This window comes from Scyliorhinus canicula, chromosome 1 (genome assembly GCF_902713615.1).
Source record: "Scyliorhinus canicula chromosome 1, sScyCan1.1, whole genome shotgun sequence".
Lineage (NCBI taxonomy): Eukaryota > Metazoa > Chordata > Chondrichthyes > Carcharhiniformes > Scyliorhinidae > Scyliorhinus > Scyliorhinus canicula.
In genome coordinates, this window is record NC_052146.1 from 202,943,558 (window position 1) to 202,971,003 (window position 27,446).

A 27,446-nucleotide genomic window follows, 5' to 3' on the forward strand; every position below is an offset into this window, starting at 1 on the left:
AGGCTCTTACAGTTACCACAATTTAGTATCAAAATGAACGCAAAATTGCCGGTGTACATGATTGAATTCCTGACGTTCTTTGCAGCTGCAGAATTTATTCCTGTAGAGTTCAAAGTTTATGTACAAAAAACAAGGTTTCTACCAAACCTAAGTCAGAGTTATGGCAGTGAAGTGGGACAAACCCTGTGGAATTTCAGTTCCCATGTCATAAGAGCAGTTTCAGCAGAATAACAATCGACTGCACCGGTGTGAGATTTCCATTTCTTACGCTATCTATCTTCATGGCATCTGGGTGCGAGATTTTCAGCACTGTGTGCCGCTTGGATTTAAATTCTGGAGGGCTCTTGTGCTGTAAGCTGCACCTCAGGAACTGGAGTTGCGACTTCCAAAATATATGCGAGTTAAGATGCTTACAGAGGATGGATTTCAGGATTGCAGCAAACTAATATGGATCAGGACGGCCATTTCTGACTGTCCATACGTTCACAAAAACATAGCTCATTGTATCCCAGGTCCAAAAGTGATAAGACATTGTGTGAACCATCTTTATGTACAACCCTTCAAGCTTTATGCTAAAATAGTGTTCACTATCAGATTTTAAGGGGCAAAATTTGCCTAAAATTAATTTGTCAAGCATAACATCACTCACACATGTAAATAAAATAAATATAAAAAATTTTTACTTACGAATTTGTTCCACTAATTTTAGCATGACTCCTCCAACATGGAAGTCCCCTGTCACTCTCAACTTAAACTCTAATGGTGAATCTTCATTTGGCTGATCTACCTGAACATTAAGTTCCCACGAAGAGGCTCCATAATCATTAGATGATGTCATCTCGTCAGGACCTAATTCCAGCTCTATCAATAAAAAAGAATACAAAATGTACAAGCGTTAGCATTTCATGCTTCAGTGATAATTTGCACAGCATGGGTTTTCAGGTAGTCTCACCTCAGAAAATGGCGACAATTTAAGGGCAGCACAGTGGCACAGTGGGTAGCCCTGCTGTCTCACGGCGCCGAAGTACCAGGTTCGATCTCGGCTCTTGGTCACTGTCCGTGTGGAGTTTGCACATTCTCCCAGTGTTTGCATGGGTTTCACCCCACAACCCAAAGATGTGCAGGCTAGGTGGATTGGCCACGCTAAATTGCCCCTTAATTGGAAAAAATGAATTGGGTACTCTAAATTTATAAAAAAAGAAAAGAAAAAAAACGGGAAAAAAAAACGGCGACAATTAAAAAATATATATTTCATGGGGTGTGGGTGTAACAGGCAAGGCCAGCATTTTGTGCGCATTCCTATTTGCCCTTGAACCACTTGTGGCTTGCTCCAGCATTTCAGTTAAGAGTCAACCACATCGCTGTGGTCTGCAATCACATGTAGGCCAGATCAGGTAAGGATGGCAAATTTCCTCCCTAAAGGACATTTGTGAACCAGACAGGTTGTTATGATGATTGACAATGGCTTCATGGTCACCACTAGACTTGTAATTCAAGATTTTATTCTATTCCAATTTACCATCTTCTCTGGTGTGATTCAAACCTGGGTCCCCGGGCTATTAGCCTGGGTCTCTGGATCACTAGTCCAGTGACAATACCACTTCACCACCTCCCCACAATTTGCACATTTCCTGCATTTCAAATTTTAACCAATATTATCTTGTTGTAGAAATTAGTCAGGAAATTTCTCAGAGCAGCTGATTATTTCAATTGTTTTCTTTAGTAGTTTAAAAGATTTGCATCACAGAATTTTAACAAACATACAAAGTCAGACAGGAATAGGCCTTTCAGACCCTCAAGTCTGCTCAGCCTTTCAATAAGATAGTAGCTGATCTGACTGTGGCCTTGAGTCCACTTTCCTTTCTATCCCCTGTTACCCCTTTGTCAACCAAGAATCTATCTAACTCAGCCTTAAAAATATCAATGGCTCTGCCTGCCCGGCTCACTGGGGAGGATTTGACGAATAAGACACTTCCATCGTCCCTGATGGACCAGAAGACGAATGCATCATAGTGTGGCGCGATAGCATCCAAAGAGGTTCAGCTTCCCACTAGTAGCAAATTGGTTAATCACAGGTGCACATTGAATTAAGTATAATGCAATTGATCTTGGGACCATGAGCATCAAAGAGGTGAAAGATCTTCCAAAGGTCTCACTGGAGCACAACCTATTGATTCTTGCTGTAATGTGTGCATTTTTGAGTGTGAACATCAACTGAGAATATGGCTGGCTGAGTTGAGTTTTGATGTCTCCCCATGTAATTAGCATAACATGCCTCTCATGCTCTAACCTTGCACACACACATGGAATGATTTTGGGGAGGTATCCCATCATACTACAGAATTGCAGACTGTTGCGGTGCAGAAATAAGCTATTTGTTCCATTGTATCTGCCCCGACTCACCAAATGAGCATTATCGTTTTGTGCCATTCCCCTGCCTTTGCTCCGTCCCTGCATATTGTTCCTATTCAAGCATCTAAAGTATGACTGTGAATATATATCCTAACGAAAGGGATAATATATATCCTAAATTTTCCACTGAATTATAGCGATGCTTTCCCTGCTTTGATAGGGCTGACAAGACAAGATGTTGGACGGAATTCTCCCAAAAAATTACTAAGCGTCATTTTGGGCGCTAAAATCTGTGCACATTGCTCCGGATGTTCCAGCACAAGCTTTATTGCGATTTAAAAAAAAATAATATTTATTATTGTTACAAGTAGGCTTACATTAACACTGTAATGAAGTTACTGTGAAAATCCCCCAGTCGCTACATTCCGGCGGCTGTTCGGGTATACTGAGGGAGAATTCAGAATGTCCAATTCACCTAACAAACACGTCTTTCGGGACTTAGAAAATAGAACATACAGTGCAGAAGGAGGCCATTCAGCCCATCGAGTCTGCACCGACCCACTTAAGCCCTCACTTCCACCCTATCCCTGGAACCCAATAACCCCTCCTCACCTTTTTGGACATAAAGAGCAATTTAGCATGGCCAATCCACCTAATCTGCGCATCTTTGGACTGTGGGAGGAAACCGGAGCACCCGGAGGAAACCCACGCAGACACAGGGAGAACGTGCAAACTCCGCACAGACAGTGACCCAGCGGGGAATCGAACCTGGGACTTGTGGGAGGAAAGTTGAGCACCCGGAGGAAACCCACGCAGACACAGGAAGAACGTGCAGATTCCGCACAGACAGTGACCCAAGCCTGGCGGTGTGAAGCAACAGAGCTAAACACTGTGCTACCCTGCCACCCATCCCACATTTAATTTCTTTTGGAGCTGGGGCACATCTGCACCGATAATGAAATATGCAGGACATAAGGCTGGATCCTCAGAGAAAAGGGCATTCCAATTTCAGAATAATGCTACAGGTCTCCCCCGCCACTCGCCCTGTGCTAATACCATGTTACTTTCCTTGCAGGAATATCACTTGATCAGCCTGTCGTGTCCACCAGAAGGGTCCCAGTGCCACCCTCGAGACAACCTCAGAGGAGATGTCGGAGAAGGACACCGAAGAGGCACCATGGCTATCACCCACACTATTCACCAGAGCAGAGAGACACACCTCGGTGGGCAATATGAGCAGGCAAGCTTCTGTGTCACAATCTGGTGGGTACCACACAGATTCTGATGCACATCAGGTGGAGGCAGGAGTGTCCAAGGGATCGGACAGTCAGAGGTCTGTTGGATTCTAGGAAGCAGCTATGCCTGAGCCAGGTGCCGAAACTCTGGACACATTCGTCCCTCAGATCCTTGAGATATAAAGGTAGAGTCTGGAAAACCAAGAGGAGCTGTCAGTGACAGTCCTGTGACAGCAAGGCCGAATGGAGGAGTCCCAAAGCCTTCTGTCGCAGTAGATGGTGCAGGCAATGCATGACACCCAGGCCATCACTACATGGGTGGCCCGCACAGTGAAAAGCCGGGGTTTGAGGTCAGAACCAGGTCGGGAGAACTCCAAAGAATGGGTCAGTCCCCGAGTCCCATGGCTGAGGGCTTCAACTGCATGGTGCAGACAATGTTGGGCCTCATGGACTGGCAACGCCAGATGACGTTGAGGCTTCTGTAGCTCATTCTGTTTGCCCTTCGATCCTATGGAGCAGCCCATGGGCCCAGAAGCACCCAGAGGGAGGAGGATTCTCTGGAGCACAGCCTGGGATCTTCCATCCAGGAGACTTCGGAAGTGCCCAGTCAATCTGAATCCCCCCTTTCTCAGACTGGTAGTGGACAGAATAGGGTGATGCTGCAATACTATTGCCACCCGAATGTAGGCTAGGGTCCTCTGGGACTTGTCCCTCCTGATGACGCTCTCCAAGCGCATCACAGGCAACATAGCATGGAAGGTAGCAGGCTGCCTCCACCTCTGATATGCATCCCGGGAATGCACCTAGATGTAATGGGAGGGTTCACAAGGCTAAGGAATTGTAGAGACACAGCATGGACATGGGTGAAGTTAGGCACCAGTAGTTGGGGGACATTGTCACTTGCCACATTTTGGTATGTCACTAAATTAAATATTATTGTTGCTCATCACATCTGAGAATCTTTAACCCACTTCCCAGTGGAATGGCGCTTCTCCCCATTGGAACACTGGGCACCCACGCCCTCTCAGTGCAAATGTTTCACAGAGGGGTCACAATGCCCTGGGTTTGGGGGGGGGGGGGGTTAGGGGTTCATGGTGTAGGAGGGTTATATGCTTGCTCATCCTGACTGGCCAAGATCATCTGGACGGTTATGTCCACCATAGGGATCAGTGGGTGGGTGGGGGGGAAGAGATGGATCCTGACTGGCAGGCGTTGCGGTCCTGGCAGAGAAGTGACCCCTTTGCCTCTTGTCCTGTGTCAGCAAGCTTAGTACTGAAACCTGAGGATTCCACCCATTCCTTGACTTTTTGAGACAGTGGGAGCTGATATTGCTGAGGGTTAACTCTTGATGGCCAATTACTGTCACAGCATGATTCTCAGAAATGTAACAGGACACGATTGCTTTCTCCTTCAAGGAGAGGCACAGCTCAATGCCGAGTCTCAAATGTCATCAAATCAAGCACAGCACAGGATATTTTCATTGTAAAGCTTCCTCAGTTGTAACACAAATATCTCTCAAATAAACAGTTCCTGTTGTGGCGTGTGACATTTGCACATCTGCATGAGCCATCTCACCTTGACTGAGTGAATCTGCCAATTAGTGCAGGGTTATGAGAAGTTTGACATATACAAATAAATACGATCCTGGACAAGACCCCATCAGTTCCTAGGAAACCAGACAGAAACCCCAATATTTAATTTCAGTTGCAAAAGATTGCGAAGAAAGGATGCTTCACTCCAGAAGTGAGTGATTCCAAGCACAGATATGGTACACTAGAACAAACTTTATTTCTAATATAGTATTACTAACTTTATCATAAAGCAAATAGCTTAAATTACCAGTTAAGCAATGCTTAACAATAAAAGAAAATACTTTTAACTCTTAGCTGCTATCCTTTAATCTCCACTCAAGCAAAACCCACCTCAGGTCGAATCCACTTTTAAATGCAGTTAGTCAACCCAGAAATACTTGATGTAAAGAGATGTCTCGGATAAACTGCTTTGAGAGAGAGAGATCTTCGGGGAACCAGCTTGCAGATTTTTGCCTGTGTCAAACTACTGCTTAACCTGCCAGCCTTTTAGAAACTGCAGTTCTGTTCACAGGCAAAATCTTTTAAAATAAACTGCTTTGAGAAAAATTGCTAGTCCTTCCACAGATAGATCAACACCTAACTCCAAAACTCAGCACCTGACTGCTTCAGATTTAGATTTAAATCCAAATCTAAATGAGTGCAGATCCAACAACACTCAAGAAGCTTGACACCATCCAGGACAAAGCAGCCTGCTTGATTGCTCCCCCTTCCACAAACAATCACTAGTCACTCACCGCCCTGACTTGGAAATATATTGTCGTTCCTTCATTGTCACTGGGGCAAAATCCTGGAACTCCCTCCCTAACAGCACAGTGGGTGTACCTACACTTCAGGGACTGCAGCGGTTCAAGAAGACAATTCACCACCACCTTCTGAAGGGCAACTAGGCATGGGCAATAAATGCTGGCCTAACCAACGATTACACATCCAGTAAATTAATTTAAAAAAAGCTAAACACAATGTTTCTAATTATCTTCTCCCCCAGGGAACCTTCTTTCTGTAAACAAAATTCCATTAGCCTAACTTCAGGTAAACAATATGCATGGTTAGAATGAATAATGATTTCATTTCTATGATGCTTTAAAACTGCACCTCTTGTAAATCAGGATTCTTTTTAAAAACGTGACTGCAGCAGTCATACACACGATAACCAAAATTTTAACCCTTTATTCACCAATCTGAAATTCCTACATTCATCACAAATGTTACACATCTTACAGGACCTCGTTTCACTTATGCATGCAGAGGGAGAAGGCCGAGAGGATAGATACTAAACCGACTGTACCAATGGTGTACATTTTCGTTCCTTCACTTGTTACATTGTTTAGATATGATGTTAACTCCCTCTGAACGGTCAACAAATGGCTACATTTTATGTGCCCCTGGTAGGCATGTTTCATTCCCGTGGGGCTGGGCTTGTGGGATGTAAAATTGGTGAGGTGGGCACTTAAATTTCCATCACCTACTACGCCTATCCTGAGCTAACCTGCATAATATGGAAAGTGGAAGCCTATCCCTTATATTTAAATTAATAATTAAGGGTCAATCGGGCTTGTTATCAAGCTTATCAAGTCGGGGCTGCCTTTGGGCGATTGCGAGGCTGACCATCTTAGACCCCCTTCATTCCTATCCACGCTCCCCCCTAAACCCACCCACTGACCATCCCCCCACACAATCCCGCTACTGCCCCTCTTCCTAGTCTACCAAAACTCTCCCGGCCCAAGACATTAGATGGACCTGCTCCATGGCCTTGGGGGGTCTTCTTCACCAGCAGTCCCAACCGCGCCACAAATACATCAGTGGCTGCTGCTGGGACTGGTGGAGCTGCCGTCCAATCCAACTGCCGAGCAAATCCAGAGGGGGGTCTTTGCCCCAACTGACCCCCATTAGTCTGCCACGCAATGCTGTATCGTTGTGGTGCAGGTTGGCATGGAGCCCATTTGCTGCATGCCAATTTGGTATCGGACGGGGCAGAGGGGGTGCACTCTCCGCCCTGTCCTCTCCCTCCAACCCCCACCGCATTATTCAGCCCATAGTCACAGAATGGTTACAGCACAGAAGAAGGTAATACAGCCCACTACAAAAATTCCAAATGGTTGAGGTGGTATGAGATGACTACTCTTGCAACCCTCAATCACATCCCCTGCCGGTGAAAGGTTGTGGCATGGGGTGGAAATTCTGGAATCAGGTCCTGCTCACCATTTAAAGGTGTCCAGAGCTGCCCGACTCTGTGAAAATCTGGTCTGGTTCTAATCCATGAAAATCCAGCTCATTGCCTCCACGTCCACTCTATCAAAACCATTCAGAATTTTAAAAATCCCTGTTAGGTCATCCCTCAGTCATATTTTTCCAAGACCAACCACATCAAAGGCACATAAATGTTGCAGAGAATAAGGAAGTTAACGCACTTTTGTCACAAGATAATGCTGACAACCTGAGCCATATTGGGCTTGATGCAGTGAGCAGGGTAGACACCACAATGAGAGGATACCACAGAAATTGGTGGTATGTAAAGCATACGATTTTTTTGAGGTATCATAGCTGGACCCAATTTGCAGCGGGAAAAAACTGATTTTGAATGTTTTGGTGTGCAGTGAAGCCTCATGTAGCTCTTCACAAATATCTGCTGGCTTCACCCATCATTACTTATCTGAACAACAATCTCCAGGTATGCCTTAAAATTGCAAAACTCTGGTCCCAATTACACTGAAACTTGATCCTACTAGCCAGGTCAGTTCAAAGGCATTCAGTACTCCTTGCAGACTGAAAAAAAGCTATTAGGGTAGTCTTAGAGCTTAGTGTTGATATTTTTTGACCTTCTTCCCCCAGTTTTTTTTGGATTCAGATTTTCCTACCTTTTTTGAAACTTACAACAAAATTACACTGGATTTAATTCTGGCCTTGTTGACTATGTGGAGTTTACATGTACTCCCCCTGTCTACGTAGATTTCCTCTGGGTGCTCCAGTTTCCTCCCACAGTCCAAAGGTATGCAGGTTAGGTGGATTGGCCACGCTAAAATTGCCCCTTAATGTTCAAAGATGTGCAGGTTAGGTGAGGTTGTAGGGATAGGACGGAGGTAGGATTCTCTTTCAGAGGGTTGGTGCACTGCAGGGATTCTATGGATTCTATGATAGTAACCTTAGATCTGTATTGCGCCTTCCCCCAATAACATATCAACTCGTTGCTCACCAATAATCGATCTAGGGTGGCTCAGTAGTTAGCACTGCTGCCTCAAGGCGCTGAGGACCTGGGTTTGATTTGGGTGGAGTTTACAGATTCTCCCTCTGTCTGCGTGGGCCTCACGGTAGCATGGTGGTTAGCATCAATGCTTCACAGCTCCAGGGTCCCAGGTTCGATTCCCGGCTGGGTCACTGTCTGTGTGGAGTCTGCACGTCCTCCCCGTGTGTGCGTGGGTTTCCTCCGGGTGCTCCGGTTTCCTCCCACAGTCCAAAGATGTGCGGGTTAGGTGGATTGGCCATGCTAAATTGCCCGTAGTGTAAGGTTAATGGGGAGATTGTTGGGTTATGGGTCTACGGGTTAAGTAGGGTGATCATTGTTCGGCACAACATTGAGGGCTGAAGGGCCTGTTCTGTGCTGTACTGTTCTATGTTCTATGTGCAGGGTAGGTGTATTGGCCATGCTAAATTGCTCCTACATTGAAAAAAAAGGAGAGAATTGGGTGCTCTAAATTTATAAAAGGAAAAAAAAAACAAGAATCTATCGAGCTCTGCCTTGAAAATATTCAAAGACTCTGCTTCCACCACCTTTCCAGGAAGAGTGTTCCAAAGACCGATGACCTTCTGAGAGGAAAAACTTCTCTTCTCCATCTTAAATGGGTGACCACTTATTTTTAACCAGTGAGCCCTAGTTCCAGATTCTCCACACAAGGAAATATTCTCTCCACAGCCACCCTGTCCAGGCCCCTTTTAATGAAATCACAGAACACACAGTGCAGAAGGAGGCCATTCGGCCCATTGAGTCTGCACCGACCCTTTTAAACCCTCACTTCCACCCTATCCCTGTAACTCAATAACCCCTCCTAACCTTTTTGGTCACTAAGGGCAATTTATCATGGCCAATCCACCTAACCTGCACATCTTTGGACTGTGGGAGGAAACCGGAGCACCCGGAGAAAACCCACGCAGACACGGGGAGAACATGCAGACTCCACACAGACAGTGTCCCAGCGGGGAATCGTACCTGGGACCCTGGCGCTGTGAAGCCACAGTGCTAGCCACTTGTGCTACCGTGCTGCCCACCTTTTACTTTTACTCAGCAAGTAAGTCACATCTTACTCTTCTCAATTTCAGTAAATAAAGGCACAATCTTTCCAAACTTTCCTCATTTGACAACCTGCCCATTCCAGGGATTAATCTGGTAAACCTTCTCTGAACTATTTCCAACGCATTTGGCATTGTGGTAATGTCACTGGACTACTAATCCAGAGAGCCTGGCTAATCCTCTGGGGTTCAAATCCCACAGCTCGTGGAATTTAAATTAAATTCATAAAATTGGGAATATGAAGCTCATCGATTGGCAGCAAAACCCATCAGGTTCACTACTGTCCTTCAGGAAAGGAACTCTGCCATCCCTTGACTGGCCGACACGTGACTCCAGATCCACAGCAATGTGGCTGAAACTGCCCTCTGAAATGGCCCAGCAAGCCACTCAGTTCAAAGGCAACTAGTGATGGGCAGCAAATGCTGCTCTTGGCTGACGATGCCCACATCCTGTAAAAGAATGCAAAATAAATTGAGGTAACTGCTTTTCTTTGCTCCGTTTCCTTGTCAACTACAGACAAAAGAAAACAAAGTGTAGCAGCTGTTGCCACATGTATTAAGACCATAAGACATAGGAGCAGAATTAGGCCACTTGGCCCATCGAGTCTGCTCCGCCATTCAATCATGGCTGATATTTTCTCATCCCCATTCTCCTGCCTTCTCCCCATAACCCCTTATTGCTCGGTTTATACTTGGATTGCAAGGTACATCCTATTCCCGCACCAGCCTCCCCGAACAGGCACCGGAATGTGGCAACCAGGGGCTTTTCACAGTAACTTCATTTGAAGCCTACTTGTGATAATAAGCGATTTTCATTTCACATTCTATGCTAATTCCAACTTGACCAACTATCTTGACATTCGTTAGCTCTCAGAGTACAAGTGCCTTCGATTGAAAATCAAAACTCTTGATCGCCTGTCCCCATCTCTACGACTCTTCCAGTCTGACTCAGGCCTCTCAAACCTTTCCCCTTTCTGTATGTCTATAACTGTCATCTCTGCCATCAGCCAGCTGGGCCCCAGCCTTTGGAATAACCCCCCCGCCAAATTCTCTATGCCTTCGCAACTCTCTCCTATAAAAACTTACCTAACAATGACCTCCTTAGCCAAGCTCAAAGGCTGCTGTCACAATGCCTTAATCATAGACTCATGCATTCTTTTAGTATAATAGTTTGCCAAACTTCTTCGGGTCTTTTATTTATGCCGAAGATAAAGGGTTTTTTCGAAGTCAAAGGGAATATCCGAATGAATGAGGGGACAGTAGCCATGTCACTCTGGACTACTAATCCAGTGGTCCTGATAATGCTATGGTAACATGGATTCAAATCCCATGACAGCTAGTGAAATTCAGGGCAGTACAGTGGCTAGCACTACTGCCTCACAGTGTCAGGTAGCCGCGTTCGATCCTGGCCTTGGGCGGCTGTGTGGAGTTTGCACATCTTCCCCATGTTTGCGTGTGTTTCCTCCGGATGCTCCGGTTTCCTCCTACAGTCTGAAGATGTGCAGGTGAGGTGGATTGGCCATGCCAAATTTCCCCTTAGTGTCCAAAATTGTGCAAGTTAGCTGGGGTTACAGGGATAGAGCAGGGGAGTGGGCCTATGTCGGGTGCCCTTTTGGAGTGTTGGTGCAGGCTCGATGGACCGAATGGCCTCCTCCTGGACTGTAGGGAATCGGTTAGATTCTATGGAATGCAACTCAACTTTGTTGAAATATCAATAGATTGAGGAAGAAGCAAAATTAATGTTACCATTAAAACAATATGAGATCATAGGGGGGAGAAATCAATGATTATTAGTTGTCCAGGGTGCAGGGAGAGGTGCAACAATGAGCAAAGAATTAAAACAACATTGCTCAAATCTGTTGCCCCAAAGGCTGACATCAAATTGAAACAAAAAGCTGGTTACCCCACATTCCTTCTGATTATTTTGTGAGTTAAAAAAACTCCTTTGTAATGTAAACTGAACTTTGATAGCACCTGCTCTTCGGCAAGCAATTACTTGCGTAAAACATTCTCGGGGCTATAAATGCAAGACTGTTGAAAATATTATCGACTATTAAAATCTAGTACAGGGAACAGCATTGGCCCTGCTTTTCATAAACAGTGCAGTTTTTTTGGGGGGGGGGGGGTATGAAAAAAAAAAGGGTTTTTTTTTAAATCACAAAGATTTGAGAGAAAGGGGGCAGAAATCAAAGAAGCTGACAGGAGTACAATGAAAGTCGGAGGGTTTGCATGTGAGGGGGTTCTTTCACCATTGCTACTCCTTAAAATTAAAGTCGGTGTGAAGAAGTGTACGAGGAGCTTACGGAAAGGTCTTGTTGTGAAGCGATGTGTTTGGGGGGGGGGGGGGGGGGGGGCTGGTGGAGTGAGGTGGGTCACCCAACTCTCCCGCGTTGTTCTCGTGAAGGAAAACCTCCCCCCGCGCGCCCTGTCAATGTGTTGACAAGAAACTCGTGTCTGCGGGCGAGGAACCAAAGAAAGAAAGGTAAACTCACCTTTACGGGAGGTTGAAGAAGCTACACAAAAATATACCCCCACGCTCTCGACATTCAACAGAAGCTCGTTATTGTTGGTTGATGCTAATAAACAAATGCTGTCTCTTTCTCTCTCTCTCAGTTTTGCATGCTGACCCACCCTGTGCCTGGAGAATATAAAAAAAGTTCTGCACGCCGCTGAAGTTGAGAAGGAGAATGGTAGGTGTGTGTGTGAGAGAGTGAGTGATCTCAAATAATCCCTTCAGGCTACAAAGATTTTCACTGACTTCCTGCCAGCCAATGCACGCTTCTTTAAATCCCGGAACTTCTTAACTGCACAACAAAGTTTGCCAACTTGCCAATTGATATGAGGCCTTACCTTCTCCCCCGCCTCCCCTTTCCCACCCCAAAAAGGTTATTTATTCATGAATTTAACTATAACAATATAATTCAAGCGTGGCAGCAAAATGCCTTACAGATCAATAGGTGAAATGAATTACGGGTCAATATGTAAAATGCAGTACAGATACTCCAGGGCATTGGTTTTTAATTTTCTATTGGTTGAAGGACCCCTTTTTTAATGGATCAGTAATCATGAACCCGACTTTTGCCGCCCTGCCCCCCCCCCCCCCAAATAAAATTATACTACTCAAAATATGAAAGTGTTGCATGTAAAGTGTATTTCAAATAGTGCCTCTCTGCAAACAGGTATTTACTTAAGATATCAGATAGACAGGTGTGGCTGCGTTCTTAGTGCAGAGACTGTGGCAGGATCATGGAGAAAGGAGGGAGGAAACTAGGGACAACAGAGCAAAGAAAATGCAAGGGTGTCCGGTGGGAGAGCACGGGAAATTAGAAAACACAGCTTGGCCAGATCAGGGGTGGATAGGAGCAAACAAGCCATCTTTGGCTGAGCTCTTGCTGTTGACCACAGTGCCGCAGTACTAGGAGGTCATTCCCTTCCGTACCTCCCGTTGATCAATTAGTTGCTCAGATAAGTAATGGAAAATTGTTATTGCAACTTGGAATAAAATACCAAGCAATATGGCATTTGTTTGCGAAAGGATTATTAATTCATTAAGCAATCTAAATTTTAAAAAATGTAAATCATTTACCAGCCCAAATCAGTTTTAAGTAACACGGAGGTATTAGCAGGATAAGTCAACAGCAGCGACAATTCACAGTGGTTAGCACTGCTGCCTCACAGTGCTAGCAGTGCTAGAGACCCGGGTTCAATTCCGGCCTTGGGTGATTGTGTGGAGTTTGGACATTCTTCCCATGTCTGTGGATTTCCTCCGGGTGCTCCGGTTTCCTCCCATAGTCCAATGATGTGCAGGCTAGGTGGATTTTCTTCTTTGTGTCCAAAGATGTGTAGGTTAGGTGTTGTTATGAGGATGGGGCAAGGGAGTAGACCTAGGTAGGGTGGTCTTTCAGAGGGTCGGTGCAGACTCAATGGGCTGAATGGCCTCCTTCTGCACTGTAGGGATTCTATCATTTAAATGTTTAATATAACAATCAAGGAGTAGAACATGGTTAAGGATATGATGGAGCCTCAGTTAGGAAAGGCAGTTTTAGGATGGTCAATACTTGGCCAAAAGAGAGCGAGACGTCAAAAGGCGCAGGACTTAGGATAGGAATTCCAGAGCGTGGGTGAAGGCTCAAGTCTGAATGATGAGGAAAATAATGGATTCTTCACAAGAGGCTGTAGGAGGAAGGGAAGGTTCAGGGGAAGAAGGAAGTCATTATAATGCTGAAGGTTTAGATGAAGGTTTAGGATGAGATTCTCGGATTGTCGACGCCGGAATCGCATTCGGCGATTGTTGGGAGAATCTGTTTTTATGCCGAAATCAGGGGTGGTGCCATTTTTCAGATGGTCCGCCCTCTCAAAGACTGTAATCGCTGAGTATGTCACATGCCATTGGGACGGCCTGAGGATGTCACCTGAGGCCCTCCCCCGATGCTCCGCCCCCGATGGCCTGACTTCCCGACGTCATCGGTCGCGTGTCCTCTCAGTTTTCGGGGACCTTGCGTGGCGGCTGCGGACTGTCGGGGTGGGGGGGGAGCCATTCTGCTGGACGGGGGATTTTGTGGGGGCTGGGGGGACTGGTGGGGGGTGGTCTGAGGGTGGCGAGTGGGGTTACAAGGGGGCACTATCTGGCAGGATGGGTCCGCGCTCGGCTGACTCCATGTTGTACGGCACGGCCGCCACAGGTCGCCGCCGTACGCATGCGCGGCCATGGACTTGACCATTCTCTGTCCGTATCTGCAGGAAAGCTGGGGGCTTAACGTGGCGTGGCTGCTTGCCCCCCACTGGGCTGAGCATCGATGCAGGGGCGCCGCCGATATTTTGGTTGTAAGACCAGACGCTTCCTCTGGACATAGCTGCAAAAAGCGGAGAATCCAGCCCTTAATTTTTTAATTCATGGAGATGACGATTAAATGATAGAACTGTATATCTCTGAAGCCTTGACATTAATGTTTTGTGATATGAAAAATATGTAAACATTTCACATGTACTCATGGTATTTTATCTGATATTTAAATAGGGGTGCAAACTTGTTTGTTTTAACTGAGTTAACACCTCTGTAAAAATGGCAAGCACAGGAATGCAATACAGAAATGTTAAGTATTCATCGATTAACATCACAAAGAGTAATTTCTCGCCTTAATACCTTGCAGACACTTTGAACATATGATAAAGTTACCAATTATGAACTGAGTACATTTCCATATGCAAATTTTGAAATGCATATCTTAAAATATAAAATGATAAACGACCAAGACAGTTCAAATACAAATAAATATCATGAGTATCAGCAGCAGCTTTACAAAAATTGTAAAATCTATTAGAATCAATAAAGTTAGATAGTGGATGGTGTCCCAATTTTCTGTCATGAGCCACGCTGATGGTATCTAAAAGGGCATCCCAACTTGGAACACTAGTTAGTGGGGGTGCATATCTACAAGGGCATTCCAACTTGGAAAACCAGTTAGTGGGGGTCGCATGAAACCCCAGTGAGAATAACCAGCCCAAACATTGTTCAAAATTATTAAAGTTTATTAAATTAAAGAAAAGTCAGCTGCACACAAACAGGACTACAATACTCTAGGTCAATTAGTATATGAATCACTGAACACACATAGTTTGTGTAGAATATAGCGCTTGTTCCAAATAGATCTAAGATCCCTGAACTCCTTGAGACTTCCACTTTTCGCAAAGAATAAATCTATATGTCAAATCCAGCTTATAGTTACCACACTGTATAGGGCTGATAATCAAGTTTGGGACACCTCTTTTCCTAGTTCAGCGAAGATATTTAAACTGCCTTTACAAAGTTTTCAGCACAGTGTTGGCTCTAAGACCTAAATGTAAAACTGGCCTTCCAGGTTGTTATGTATAAATTAGCCTCCCTGCTTCTCAGGCTACTGGCAATTTGATTCTGCATTCTGTGTAATTGGCTGTCTGCCTCTCTCAACCTCCTTGACTCTAGAAATTAGCAGGTGTATTCCTCCACTGATCTTTCAGTTGTCGAGATAAGCTGTTCCTACTAATAGGGCAATTTAAACTGGATTCGGTCTAGATGCCTGTTAATCTCCTTACTGGAAAAGTTCCATACCATCATGGGCGGGATTCTCCATTTCAGAGACTAAGGGCGGGTTTCTCCGTCCTCCGTTTCGTCCCTGGTCAATGGGTTTCCCATTGTGGGGTAGCCCCACGCCGTCAGGAAACCCCTGGGCTGCCGGCCAAACTGAGAATCCCGATGGCGGAGAATTCAGCCATAAGTATTGACGCCGGACTGAATCAGTGGACTTCTGCGATAATAAAGTTGGCGCTGGTACCGAATCACTTCATGAACTGTTAATGGGATAGCATCGGCTCCACTTGGAACACGAGCAATTCCAATGAAAAACGGTGTCCGATTTACGGAGTTGGGATTGGCACTCGAGAGGCTGACAAGCTGCTGACATTACTACTCCGCCCCCCCGAGGAGAAGGCAGCACATAACCACCAGGAGGGGGAGAAGAACGGAAGGGGACTGCCAAACTTGTGGCCCCTCACTGCAGCGGAGCAGTGGGCACTGGAGCTGCTTGGTGGGTTTGGAGGGAGGGCAGTCGCCGAGGCAGAGGTTGGCATCGGGCAAACAAGTGAAGCCTTGCTGAGTTGCGGTTCCCCACGGCATGTGGGGAACACCCTCACCAAAACTTCACTACCCCCACACCACCAGTCACCACCCCCTCACCACTGCCACACCACTGCCACACCACTCACATCACCACCCCAATTCGTGATCCACTCATGCATCGTATCTGCAGGATTACCTGGTGATGGACGGGCCCTTCTACTGTTTCTGACCCCAACCCAAAGTGATACCAGCAAAGACGAGGCAATGGACAACAACGGGAGCCCTCAAACTGCAACCTGAAACTCCCTGGACCACCATTCCATGGTCGACAATGTCTTCCCATCATAGCTGCCTCCAACATCCTCCACCATCCCAGAGACACTCAACTTTTTGGGCAACTTTAGTCAAGAGACTCCTAGGGTACTATCTGGTACATGTGCTGCTGTATATCAGGTGGTGGTAGGAACCCCTTTGGGGGGGGGGGGTGCAGTTGGGAGGCTGCACGATCCAGGGACTAACTGCCGTCCGAACCGTCCTCGGGCTTCTGGAAAAGGCGGTCTCATCGATATTGGAGATGCAGACGCAGAGTCAGGGACTACATGAGGGGCTGCCATTGACTATCCAGCGCCTGCAGGCGCAGCTGGAGGAATCCAACTGTCTGAAAGGACAGGAGGTGGTGCTGACCAGCTGTGCCACCCAGGCCAACAACGTCCAGGTGGTGTCCATAGTGGAGGCCTTGGGGGCACAGGTATTGACCATGGGTCAGGAGGTCCAAGACCTGTGCGGGCAATGGCTGAGGCACAGGCCAGGGCTGCCCTGTCACAGGCAGCCGTGTATTAGAGCAAGAGCATTTCCCAGACTCAGCGGGTCATTGCTGAGGGCATCAGCGGCATTGCCTGGGCACTGGCCGACACAAGCCAGTCATAGAGGGAGGTGGCAGAGCCACTGGGTGATCTAGCACAGTCCCAAAGGGAGGCATGTGGCAGAGTCAGTGTGATGTGGCATACTCCCAGAGTGAGGTGGTCCACTCCCTGTTGTCCATAGCATGAGCATTGAGACTCTGGCGGAGATGGGAGCGGGCCTCCAGGACCAGATGGTAGGGCAGAGCCAGATGCTGAGGGAACCTCAGGGGTTAGCTCTAGTCATGCTCTCATCCAAAGGAGTAGCCAGGGGACCATCGGGCACCCGAGAGAGGTGGAGGTGATGGGGTTCTGGCCAGTGACTCCTGACGGGAAGGTGTCGGAAGGCACCTCTCCTGTCCCTGGTGCATCTGATGGCCTTCGGGCAGAACAGGGTGGTACCACGCCATTTGAGAAACCTGGATGACTGCTGGGCCCACCCAGGCCCGGTCGCTCCTTAGGACGGCCAGCAAAGGGGACCCATGGCACAAGGCGGGAACCGCAGCAGCCATCTCCACTCCTGGTGTTAGCCTGGGGCTCCACCTGGATGTAGCGTGAGGGCCCGAAAGGCCAGAAAGGTACCATTTCAGCTGGCACGGGTGCAGCACACAGTACAGCGTTCGGAGCTAGGGCACAAACCTGTACAAAAGTGTTCACTGTTTTACAATAAATACCTGTTCACAGCATTGCAACCAGCCGGCGCTCTGTCAGAAGAGTATGAGGGTTGGGCTGGGCTGGCTGCAGAGGGGGTTCAGGGAGGTGGTTCGGGAGTGGGCTGACTTTGGGGGTTGGCTTGAGCCAGGGACCGCAGTTCAGACATCGCTTACTGCCCCGGTACCCCACCCCAAACCCATACTTTTCCACCCCAAACCGCTCTCCCCTCCATTTCACCTTCACCTCCCACTTCGATGGGACCGTGTGATGGAATGGCCGGCTTGCATACAGTGATCACCCAGGTGGACAGTGGGATGTGCTACTGTGGGCAGGAGTCAAACGTTGTCAGACAATGCGGAGGGAGCACCAGAGCTCATCGCAGAGCGGGTCATCATCATCCTCCATCCCATGGATCAGACCCACTGTTACTGCCAACCCAGGGCCCCCACCCCATAGTGAGGCAGGTAGGAATCACGGAGGGAGTTGCATGGGTGGGGGAGGTGGCGCAGGGAAGGAGTGTCCCCTGCGTGCTGGCCCAGACGCTCATGTTGTGTGGTCTCCTGTGCCTGCCCTGGCCCCATGTCCTTCCCAACCCCACCCTCCCACGCATCCTCCTTGTAGGACGAGGGCTGGCGTTCATGCCCCCCCCCCCTCCAGCACATCGTCCCTCTGCTGTGCGATGTGGAGGATGCAGCAGGCCGCCATGATGTGGGAGACACTCCTAGCGCTGGACTGGAGGGCCCTTTCAGAGTGGTCCAGGCACCTGAACTGTATCTTCAGGAGACTAAAGCATCGCTTGATCATGACCTTGGTCGCAGCATAGGGGTCATGGTAGCAGGTCGCCACGTTGGTCTGCAGCCTCCGGATAGGCATCATCAGCTGTGACTGCAGCGAGTAACCCCTGTCACCAACAGCCAACCCCTCACCCGGGGGTGCAGCTCAAAGGTGTCAGGAACTGTCGAGTGTGCCAGGATGAAGGCATCATGCATACGGTCCAGGTATCGGGCGCAGACATGCATGATGTGCAGGTCAAGGTCACACGTTCATCGAGTGGAACCCCTTGTGAAGATCGGTCTGTCAGGGTCCGTAAGGTGCTCGTGGGGTAACGTCGACCAACCGCTGGACCTGGGGCATCCAGGCAGTGATGACAGACCCCACTGCCCAGTCATCCTTGTGGGCTCAGCCCACATTGAATTTGATATATTGTGCCGACTGGGCATGCAGGGCCTTTGTGATGGTGCGGATACACCTGTGCACTGACATTCCGGACAGGCCCCCACTTGACGCCTGGATGGACCCCGTGGCGTAAAGGTTCAGGGCGACAGTCGCCTTGGTGGCCACTGGGAGTGGGTGTCCTCCCCATACATCCCCGTTGTGCCAGGTGCGCAGTGATCTGGCTGATATGTGGTATTGTCGCCATGTTCAGCCGGAGTCTTCGATGATATGCCCGGTCCAACAGGTCTTTGAATGACTGGCGTTGCCGGTACAAACGAGGCCGCATGAGGCACCTCCTTCCCACCTCCTCCTCCTCAGCCTGTTGGGCGGCTGGCACGACATCCTCACTGGCTGGCTCCTGGTCCCCTGAGGCAGGCTCCGCCATTGCAGATTCCCCCTCGAGCTGCCCCTGCTCTAACAGTCTCAGTGCATCCTCAGGGCTGTGGCGTCCAATCCTGGTTGGATTCTGATAGCCATTGCCTGCAGGGGTGAATGGTACACATGTTTGCTTGGTGCATACCCCGTGCCCAACCAGTTCCAACAGTTTTACGATGGCTCTGACTGCCCCTGCAAGCCCACTCACCCCTCTCCTCCTTCCCCTTCCCCAAGCCCACCACTGGCCATTCTCCCTGGCACTATACCCTCTGCACTGCAACCCTGGCCCTGTCGATGCCTGGCACCGTGGGAGCCTCTGTCCTCAGCACCGCTCCCTGCTGACAGGCACCCATTCCTGCTGGCAGCAGGGGTACTGGAAAGAATGAAAAATGAAAATCGCTTATTGTCACAAGTAGGCTTCAAATGAAGTTACTGTGAAAAGCCCCTAGTCGCCCCATTTGGGGAGGCTGGTACGGGAATTAAACCATGCTGCTGACCTGCCTTGGTCTGCTTTAAAAGCCAGCTATTTAGCCCAGTATGCTAATCCAGCCCCTATATAGTATATTCATTGCTGGCGGCTGGCCCTATCCATCTGACGCCCTTCTGTAGGGGCTACTGTGGGCATTGCCCTTGAGTGGCCCGCATGATGCCCTGCCGGTGGGTGGGGCCCAGTTGGATGAGGGGGGGGGTGGAGTTGGTGGGGTGGAGGGGGGGGGGTAGAGTGCAGGGGTAGTGGAGCGGGAGAGTGAAGGAGTGGAATGTGGGGTGGTGGGTTGGAGGGTGGGGTGTGGGGTGTGAGAGCATCCATACGGCCAGTGTCACTCTGCGCAACCACGAGGCACGCATGGGCCTTCACTTGGGTGCGTGGTGTCATAATATACATCTATGTTTATAATGGAGTGCACACAGGCAGTGATTGACACACAGGATGACCAGTAAGCACACACAACAGAGCAGCCAATCACCAGCCAGGATACTACCACTATAAAGCCAGAGGGCACTAGGTTTCCCGCTCCCTCTGGACCCAGCCACTGAGACAGTCAGAGTTCGTGAGCTAGTCAGTGCAAACCCCATGTAAGTCTGGTCAGGCTAATATTAGGTCTCCAGTCAAGTCAGTATAGTTTCAACCCACAGTTGAACATGTATAGTAGTTAAGACGTTAAGTAAAATTGTGTTGCATCTTATCAAGTGTTGGAGGTCTGTCTCTTGCTACACTGCATCAAGTGCAGTCCACGTCGACCCAGCCTGCCTAACACATCACATGGCAAGATGACTGCAACATTGGCAGTTCATTACTGGTCACACCGGTCCCGATGGGGTCATCACCCCATCATCCTCCCGCTGCTCCCCCGCCCCCCCCAAGCTAATCCTGGCAGCTCACGGTTGCGTCTCTGCATGTCCTACCTCCTCTCTGCCTTAGCAACCCCAGTGCCTGTCCTGCCCCATGTCTTTTGAATGCTGGCAACTGCTGTTGCTAGGCAGATTTCTACCTGTTGCCGGGGGGATCACATCCCACAAGGCTTGGTGAATTTTTTTTAAATTCACGGGATGTGGGCATTGCTGATTGGGCAGGCGCTTATTGCCCATCACTAATTGCACTTGAATTTATTACACCTGTCATTAGACTTTTCATTTAGTGAATTCAAAGTTCACCCTCTGCCTTAGTGGGAAACCTGTTGGACTTTAACCTGGTGTTGTAAGACTTCTTAGTGGGATTTGAACCGTGATCCCCAGATTGTTATCCTGGGTCCCAGGATTGATAGTCCAGTGACAATACCATGGGCGCGATTCTCCGCTGCCTACGCCGGTTGGGAGAATAGCGGGAGGGCCTCCCGACATTTTTTGCGCCCTCATGCTATTCTCCCCACCCCCCATCGCCCGACCCACGTCACAAATCGCCGCTCGCCATTTTTTACGGCGAGCGGCGATTCTCCGCGGCCGATGGGCCGAGCGGCCGGGCCTTTATGCCTGTTTTTTCACAGCAGCAAACACACCTGCTTGCTGCCGTCGTAAATACGGGCGCTGGATGCCCGTATCCAGCTGTCCGTAACGGCTGGGCGCCGTTTGGGGCGGGAGCACCACCGTTGTGCTCGGGAGGGGACAGGCCCGCGGTCGGTGCCCACTGATCGTCGGGCCTGCGACCAAAAGGGACGCACTATTCCCCTCCGCCGCCCGACAAGATCAAGCCGCTACATCTTGTCGGGCAGCGGTGGAGAAATGCGGAACCGCGCATGCGCGGGTTCCGTCAATGGCATGATGACGTCACTCGCGCATGCGCGGGTTGGAGCCGGCTCCAACCTGCGCACGCGCGGCTGACGTCATACAGACGCCAGCCGCGCGTCAATTTGGCGCGCGGCCTTAACGACGGTCGTTAAGGCCGCAACGCTGTGATTCCCGGGGTCCCACTCCTAGCCCCGATGGGGGGGGGGAGAACCGGGTCCCGGGAACGGGCGTGAAGGCTGCCGTGAAACACGGCCTGTTTCACGGCAGCCTTTACGACTCTCTGCATTTGCGGAGAATCTCGCCCCAGGAGTCTGGTAACAGTGGGAAGAAGCTGTTTTTGAATCTGTTAGTGCGTGTTCTCAGACTTTTGTATCTCCTGCCCGATGGAAGAAGCTGGAAGAGTGAGTAAGCCAGGTGGGATGGTTCTTTGATTATGCTGCCCACTTTCCCCAGGCAGCGGGAGGTGTAGATAGAGTCTGTGGATGGGAGCGGGTTTGTGTGATGGACTGGGCTGTGTTCACGACTCTCTGAAGTTTCTTGTGGTCTTGGGTCGAGCAGTTTCCATACTAGGCTGTGATGCAGCCAGATAGGATGCTTTCTATGGTGCACCTGTATAAGTTGGTAAGAGTCAGTGTGGACATGCCAAATTTCCTTAGTTTCTTGAGGAAGTATAGGCGTCATAGCATCGACGTGGGTGAACCAGGACAGATTTTTTGTGATGTGCACACCTAGGAATTTGAAGCTGTCAATCATCTCCATCTCGGACCCGTTGAAGTTGACTGTGGTGTGTACAGTACTTTGCTTTCTGAAGTCAATGACCAGCTCTTTGGTTTTGTTGGCATTGAGGGAGAGATTGTTGTCATTCCACCACTCCACTATCTTCTTTATTTCCCTCCTGTATTCTGACTCATCGTTATTCAAGATCCGACCCACTGCGGTTGTCTCGTCAGCAAACGTGTAGATGGAGTTGGAGCCAAATTTTGCCATGCAGTCGTGTGTGTGTATAGGGAGTATAGTAGGGGACTAAGTGCACAGCCTTGTGGGGCCCCGGTATTGAGGACTATTGTGGAGGACGTATTGTTGTTTATTCTTACTGATTGTGGTCTCTGGGTCAGAAAGTAGAGGATCCAGTTGCACAGTGAGAAGCCACATCCTAGGTTTTGCAACTTTGATGTGAGCTTGGCTGGGATTATGGTGTTGAAGGCAGGGCCATGAAGAAGAGCAGGATCATTCTCTTGATGTCCTGTCCATCATTAATCTTTCACCCAAATCAGCAATGCAGATAATCAAGTAATATACCTCATTGTCATCTCGGGGAAGCACTGTGTGGTGGCTCGATATGCTTTAAAAGTCATTCATTGGCTGTGAAATGCTTTGGGATAGATTAAGAATGTGAAATATAATGCTGGGTGGAATTTTCCTGAAAAATTACAAAGTGTCAGGTTCTAACTGAAAACCGGTATGTTTCTCCCCACAAACGCAGCCAGGTTTTCTGTCCAGATCTCCTGTCACTTTGTCAAAAAAAGCAAGGTGGCATGTTTTGCACATGGGGGCGGGATCTGATCAGCTCCACAGAAATTGGATATGTGCCCCGATATCAAAGACAATATAGAGGATGCCCTCTGCCCCTCCAGCAGACAACAGGAGCACCCCTAACCCTAGGAGACCGGGGGCAACCTACCCCTCACCACTTAATGTTTGGATCACCAGGTCCTCATTTCACGCAGGCATCAGGGTGATCCGAGCCCCCCCTCCCCCTGCTCGCTCAAAGCCACTCAAATACTGATTGCTATCATAGTATTTGGTTTAGTAAATATTGTCGTAGATATTTAAAATCAATTTAAAGTCAGATTCAGTTTTTGTGGCGTGGTTGTTCAGTGTATCGGTATGAAAGTAGTTTTGTTGTCTGGTGTAATTTATTGTTTAATTTGCAAGATACCTTGTTGGGAGGGTTTTAGAATTTTTATGGAATGGTTGCTTGAAATAGTTGTCGAAGTACATCTCAGCCGGAATTCTCCGGCTGTTGGGATTCTTTGTCCCCGCTGGCAGTGCACCCACGCCCGCCGGTTTCCCAACGGTGTGGGGTGTCTTCAATGGGAAATCCCATAGACAAGTGGTGGGAGTAGAGAATCCCACCTCCAGCAAACGGCACACTGCTGGCCTGCCGAAGAAAGTTTTAGCCATTTTTTTTAAGGAAGCGATCTTTTATACGGAAGGGGCTGTAGGAGAGCTGGAACAGGTCTTTTGGGAGCGTGTGTCAGGCCGTGTGATGCTATGTGATGGTTGGCACTCAACAGAATTTCTGGGGAAATGGTGCAGGTCGGGGCGGAACATTTGCGCAGTGGTTAACACTGCTGCCTCACAGGACTTCTGGAGGCGACCATGGAGTGAGCGGTCACACATTTGGCAGCTCCCGCTCATGGTGGTCTTTTTCTGGCCTTTACGGTGGTTTGTTGCAGGAATTTTGGAGAGGCAAGGTGCAGAACTATGAACAGAAGAAATTGACCCCTAGTTTATGGAGCTGCGGTCCAGAAGTAATCGGAAAAGAACAAACCAGGTGGTGGTGGCGAGTGAGGAGCGGACAACGCGTGTGGAGATGGCGAAAGAACCGGGTCGGACCCTGTCAGCTCAGTCGATGGACCAGTTGGTGACCTTTTTAAATGAGAAGTTCACCCAACAGTGGAAGGAGAGTGCGGAGGACCTGGCCCGGGTGGTGGACTCGATCAAGGCGGTGGTTGACTATGTGGAGACGAGACTGGCAGCCCAGGGACAGGCAATCCAAAGGTTGGAGGAGCTGGCAGGGGAACAGGAGGAACAGTCCACCTCGATGGCAGCAGAGATTGGCATGCTGCGTGACCAGCAGAAGGGACTCCTGGAGAAATGGAGGACCTGGAAAATCGTTCTCTGAGGCAGAACATTCGGATCGTGGGTCTGCCGGAGGGAATTGAAAGATCGGATGCTACTTGGAGAAGGTGCGTTTGATCGACCGTTGGAGGTGGATCGGGCCCACAGGACACTGATGAGCAAGCCCCAGGTGGGTGAGCCGCCAAGGGCAATGGTGGTATGATTACATCGGTTCCTGGATAAGGAACGTATTATGAGGTGGGCCAGGCAGACCAGGCGATGTATGTGGGAGGATGTCGAGATCCGGGTGTACCAGGACCTGGGAGCAGAACTCGCAAAGAGGAGGACGAGCTTTAATAAGGTCAAGTCGGCCCTGTACAAAAAGGGCATAAAGTTTGGTCTACTGTACACGGCTCGCCTATGGGTGACCTATAGGAGCCGCGAGTTGTGCTTTGGCTCAGCGGAGGAGGCAGCAGTGTAGCCATCTGGGATGGCCACTTACAACCTTGCCTTCGTTTCGATTGTTTTGAATGTTTGCACTAAAAGCGGGGGAGGGGGAGGGAAACCAGTGGGGGGTAAGATGCTAGGCGCCATGGGCGGGGCTGCCAGGCTAGCTGGGCGGGCTAGTTCACGGAAGCAAAGTGGGGAGCCAGCTGAAGACCAATGTGGCGGGGGGGGGGGGGGGGGGGGGGGGGTGCGGGGGTTGGGTGGGGAGAGGGGAGTAGACTGCTGACGGGGAGGTACTTTCAAGGTGGAGGAGGAGGAGGGTTGATGACGGTAGTTGCCCGAGGGCAGGCTCGGGGAGGTGCGGGACATGGGCCAAAGACTGTCCTAGGAGAGGTTATGGTTGATCGGCAGTGGAGGGGGGAGGGGTGCCCCCGACCAGGCTGGTCTCGTGGAACGTTCGTGGACTGAATGTGCCAGTCAATAGGGCCCTTGTGTTCGCGCACTTCAGGCAACGGAAGGCGGATGTGGCCATGTTGCAGGAGACACATCTCAAGGTGGGGGATCAGATTAGGTTAAGGAAGGAATGTGGGCAGGTGTTCCATTCGGGATTAGACTTTAAAACAAAGGGGGTAGCAATCCTGGTCAATAAGCAGGTGGCATTTGAGGTGGGGAACATAGAGGCGAACCCGGGGGATAGATATATTATGGTTAGTGGGAAATTGGAAGGAATGGCCGTGGTATGGTAAATATATATGCCCCAAACTGGGATGACGTTGCGTTTGTTAGACAGGTGCTGGGGAAGATCCCGGACCTGGACTCACATCGATTGATTATGGGGGGAGACTTCAACACAGTCCTGAATCCAAGGCTGGATCGGTCGAGGGCCAGGTCAGGGAAGGTATTGGCTATGGCAAAGGAGCAGTAGGGGTTTATGGAGCGCCTTTGGGGAGGGGGGGGGGGGGTTTCTGTGGAGATTTGGGAAGCCAAGGAATAAGGAGTTTTTATTCTACTCCCATGTGCACAAGGTGTATTCCCGGATAGACTTCTTTGTGTAGGACAAAACGTTGCTGACTGAGGTAGTAGATGCTGAATAATCAGAAATTGTAGTATCAGACCATGCCCCACACTGGATAGACCTGCAAGTTAACGAAGGAAAGGCCCAGCACCTGCAGTGGAGGTTAGATGTGGGGTTGTTGGTGGAGGAGGAGGAGTGCGAGCGGGTGAGGGAGGCCATTCAGGGATATATAAAGATCAATGACACAGGTGAGGTTTTGGCTGGGGTGGTGTGGGAGGCACTGAAGAGGAAGTCATCTCAATTCGGGCCCATAAGGAGAAGGCTGAGCAGGTGGAGTTAGACAGGCGGGCAGGTGGACAGGAGGTATGCGGAGTCCGGGCTGTTGGGGCTGCTCTCAAGGAGCTGGAAGTGCACCCCCCAACATTACCGCAGGCATCGATTTTCCTTATTTTGAAGCGTGATAAGGATCTGGAGAGTAGTGGGTCGTATAGGCCAAACACCCTGTTGAATGTGGGTGTAAAATTGCTGGCAAAGATCTTGAGCATGCACATAGAGGATTGTGTTCCGGGGGTGATAGTGGAGGACCAGATGGGATTTGTGAATGGACGACACCTGATGTCCAATATTATGTGGCTCCTAAATGTAATAATAATGCCTGCGGAGGGGCACGAGGTTGAGATGGTGGTGGCCATGGATGCAGAAAAGACCTTTGATCGGGTGGAATGGAAGTATCTGTGGGATGTCCTGGGAAGGTTTGGGTTCGGGGCAGGGATTTGTGGATTGGGTCCGGTTGCTATATCAGGCACTGGTGGCGAATGTAAGGACCAACTGGGTTCAATCAGAATATTTTAGTCTGCGCAGGGGGACAAGGCAGGGGTTTCCACTCTCACCACTACTGTTTGCCCTGGCCATAGAGCCTTTGGCAATGGCGCTGATGGCATCGAACATTTAGCGGGGGATAGTGAGAGGGGGGTGGAACATAGGGTCTCACTCTACGCGAATGATTTACTTCTTTATGTAACAGACCCTTTGGGTGGAAATGCAGGAATTATGGGAATACTGGAGGAATTTGGCTGGTTTTCCGGTTACAAACTGAATATGGGCAAGACTGAGTTTTTTGTGATCCAAGCAAGGGGGCAGGAGAGGAGACTGAGGGAGATGCCATTCAAAGTGGTGGGGAGGAATTTCAGGTCCCTGGGAATTCAGGTGGCAAGCGGACTGGGGTCAGCCTCATAAACTAAACTTGGGTAGGGTGATTGAGCAAATGAAAGGGGATTTCCGTAGGTGGGATGTGGTATCCTTGTCATTGATGGGGAGGGTACAGATTGTGAAGATGACAGCCCTCCCGAGATTGCTGTTTGTATTTCAGTGTCTCCCAATCTTCATCCCCAAGGCATTTTTTTAGGAAGATGAATGCAGCGATCTTGGGTTTTATATGGGCTGGGAAAGCCCCGAGGATGAAGAAGGTCCTTCTTGAGCAGGGGCGCGGTGAAGGGGGCTTGGCCCTTCCGAACTTTATTAACTATTACTGGCCGGCCACTATTTTGATGATTAGGAAATGGGTAGTGGGGGAGGGGTCGATGTGGGAGCGAGTGGAGACTCTTGCAAGGGCTCGAGTCTGAAGGCTCTGTTAACGGCACCTCTGCCGTTCTCGACGTCTCTTTACTCCATAAGTCCAGTGCTAGGGGCAGCCCTGAGAGTGTGGGGGCAATACAGGCA

At 49.3% G+C, this 27,446-nt stretch overlaps 1 protein-coding gene across 2 annotated transcripts in view; it reads right to left on the bottom strand.

Annotated features, from left to right (window-relative positions):
* The window catches only part of fermt1 (fermitin family member 1), a 114,171-nt gene extending 101,986 nt beyond the window's left edge, over positions 1-12,185 (bottom strand). The window contains exons 1-2 of one of the 2 annotated variants that reach the window (XM_038806298.1): positions 11,953-12,185; positions 688-861 (exon numbers count right to left, since the gene is read on the bottom strand). In XM_038806298.1, coding sequence (XP_038662226.1) covers positions 688-838 — 151 coding nt within the window. In that variant the 5' untranslated portion in view covers positions 839-861; positions 11,953-12,185. The remainder of the gene's footprint in view (positions 1-687; positions 862-11,952) is intronic. The other variant, XM_038806307.1, reaches the window with a different exon arrangement.
* Positions 12,186-27,446: the final 15,261 nt, after the last annotated feature.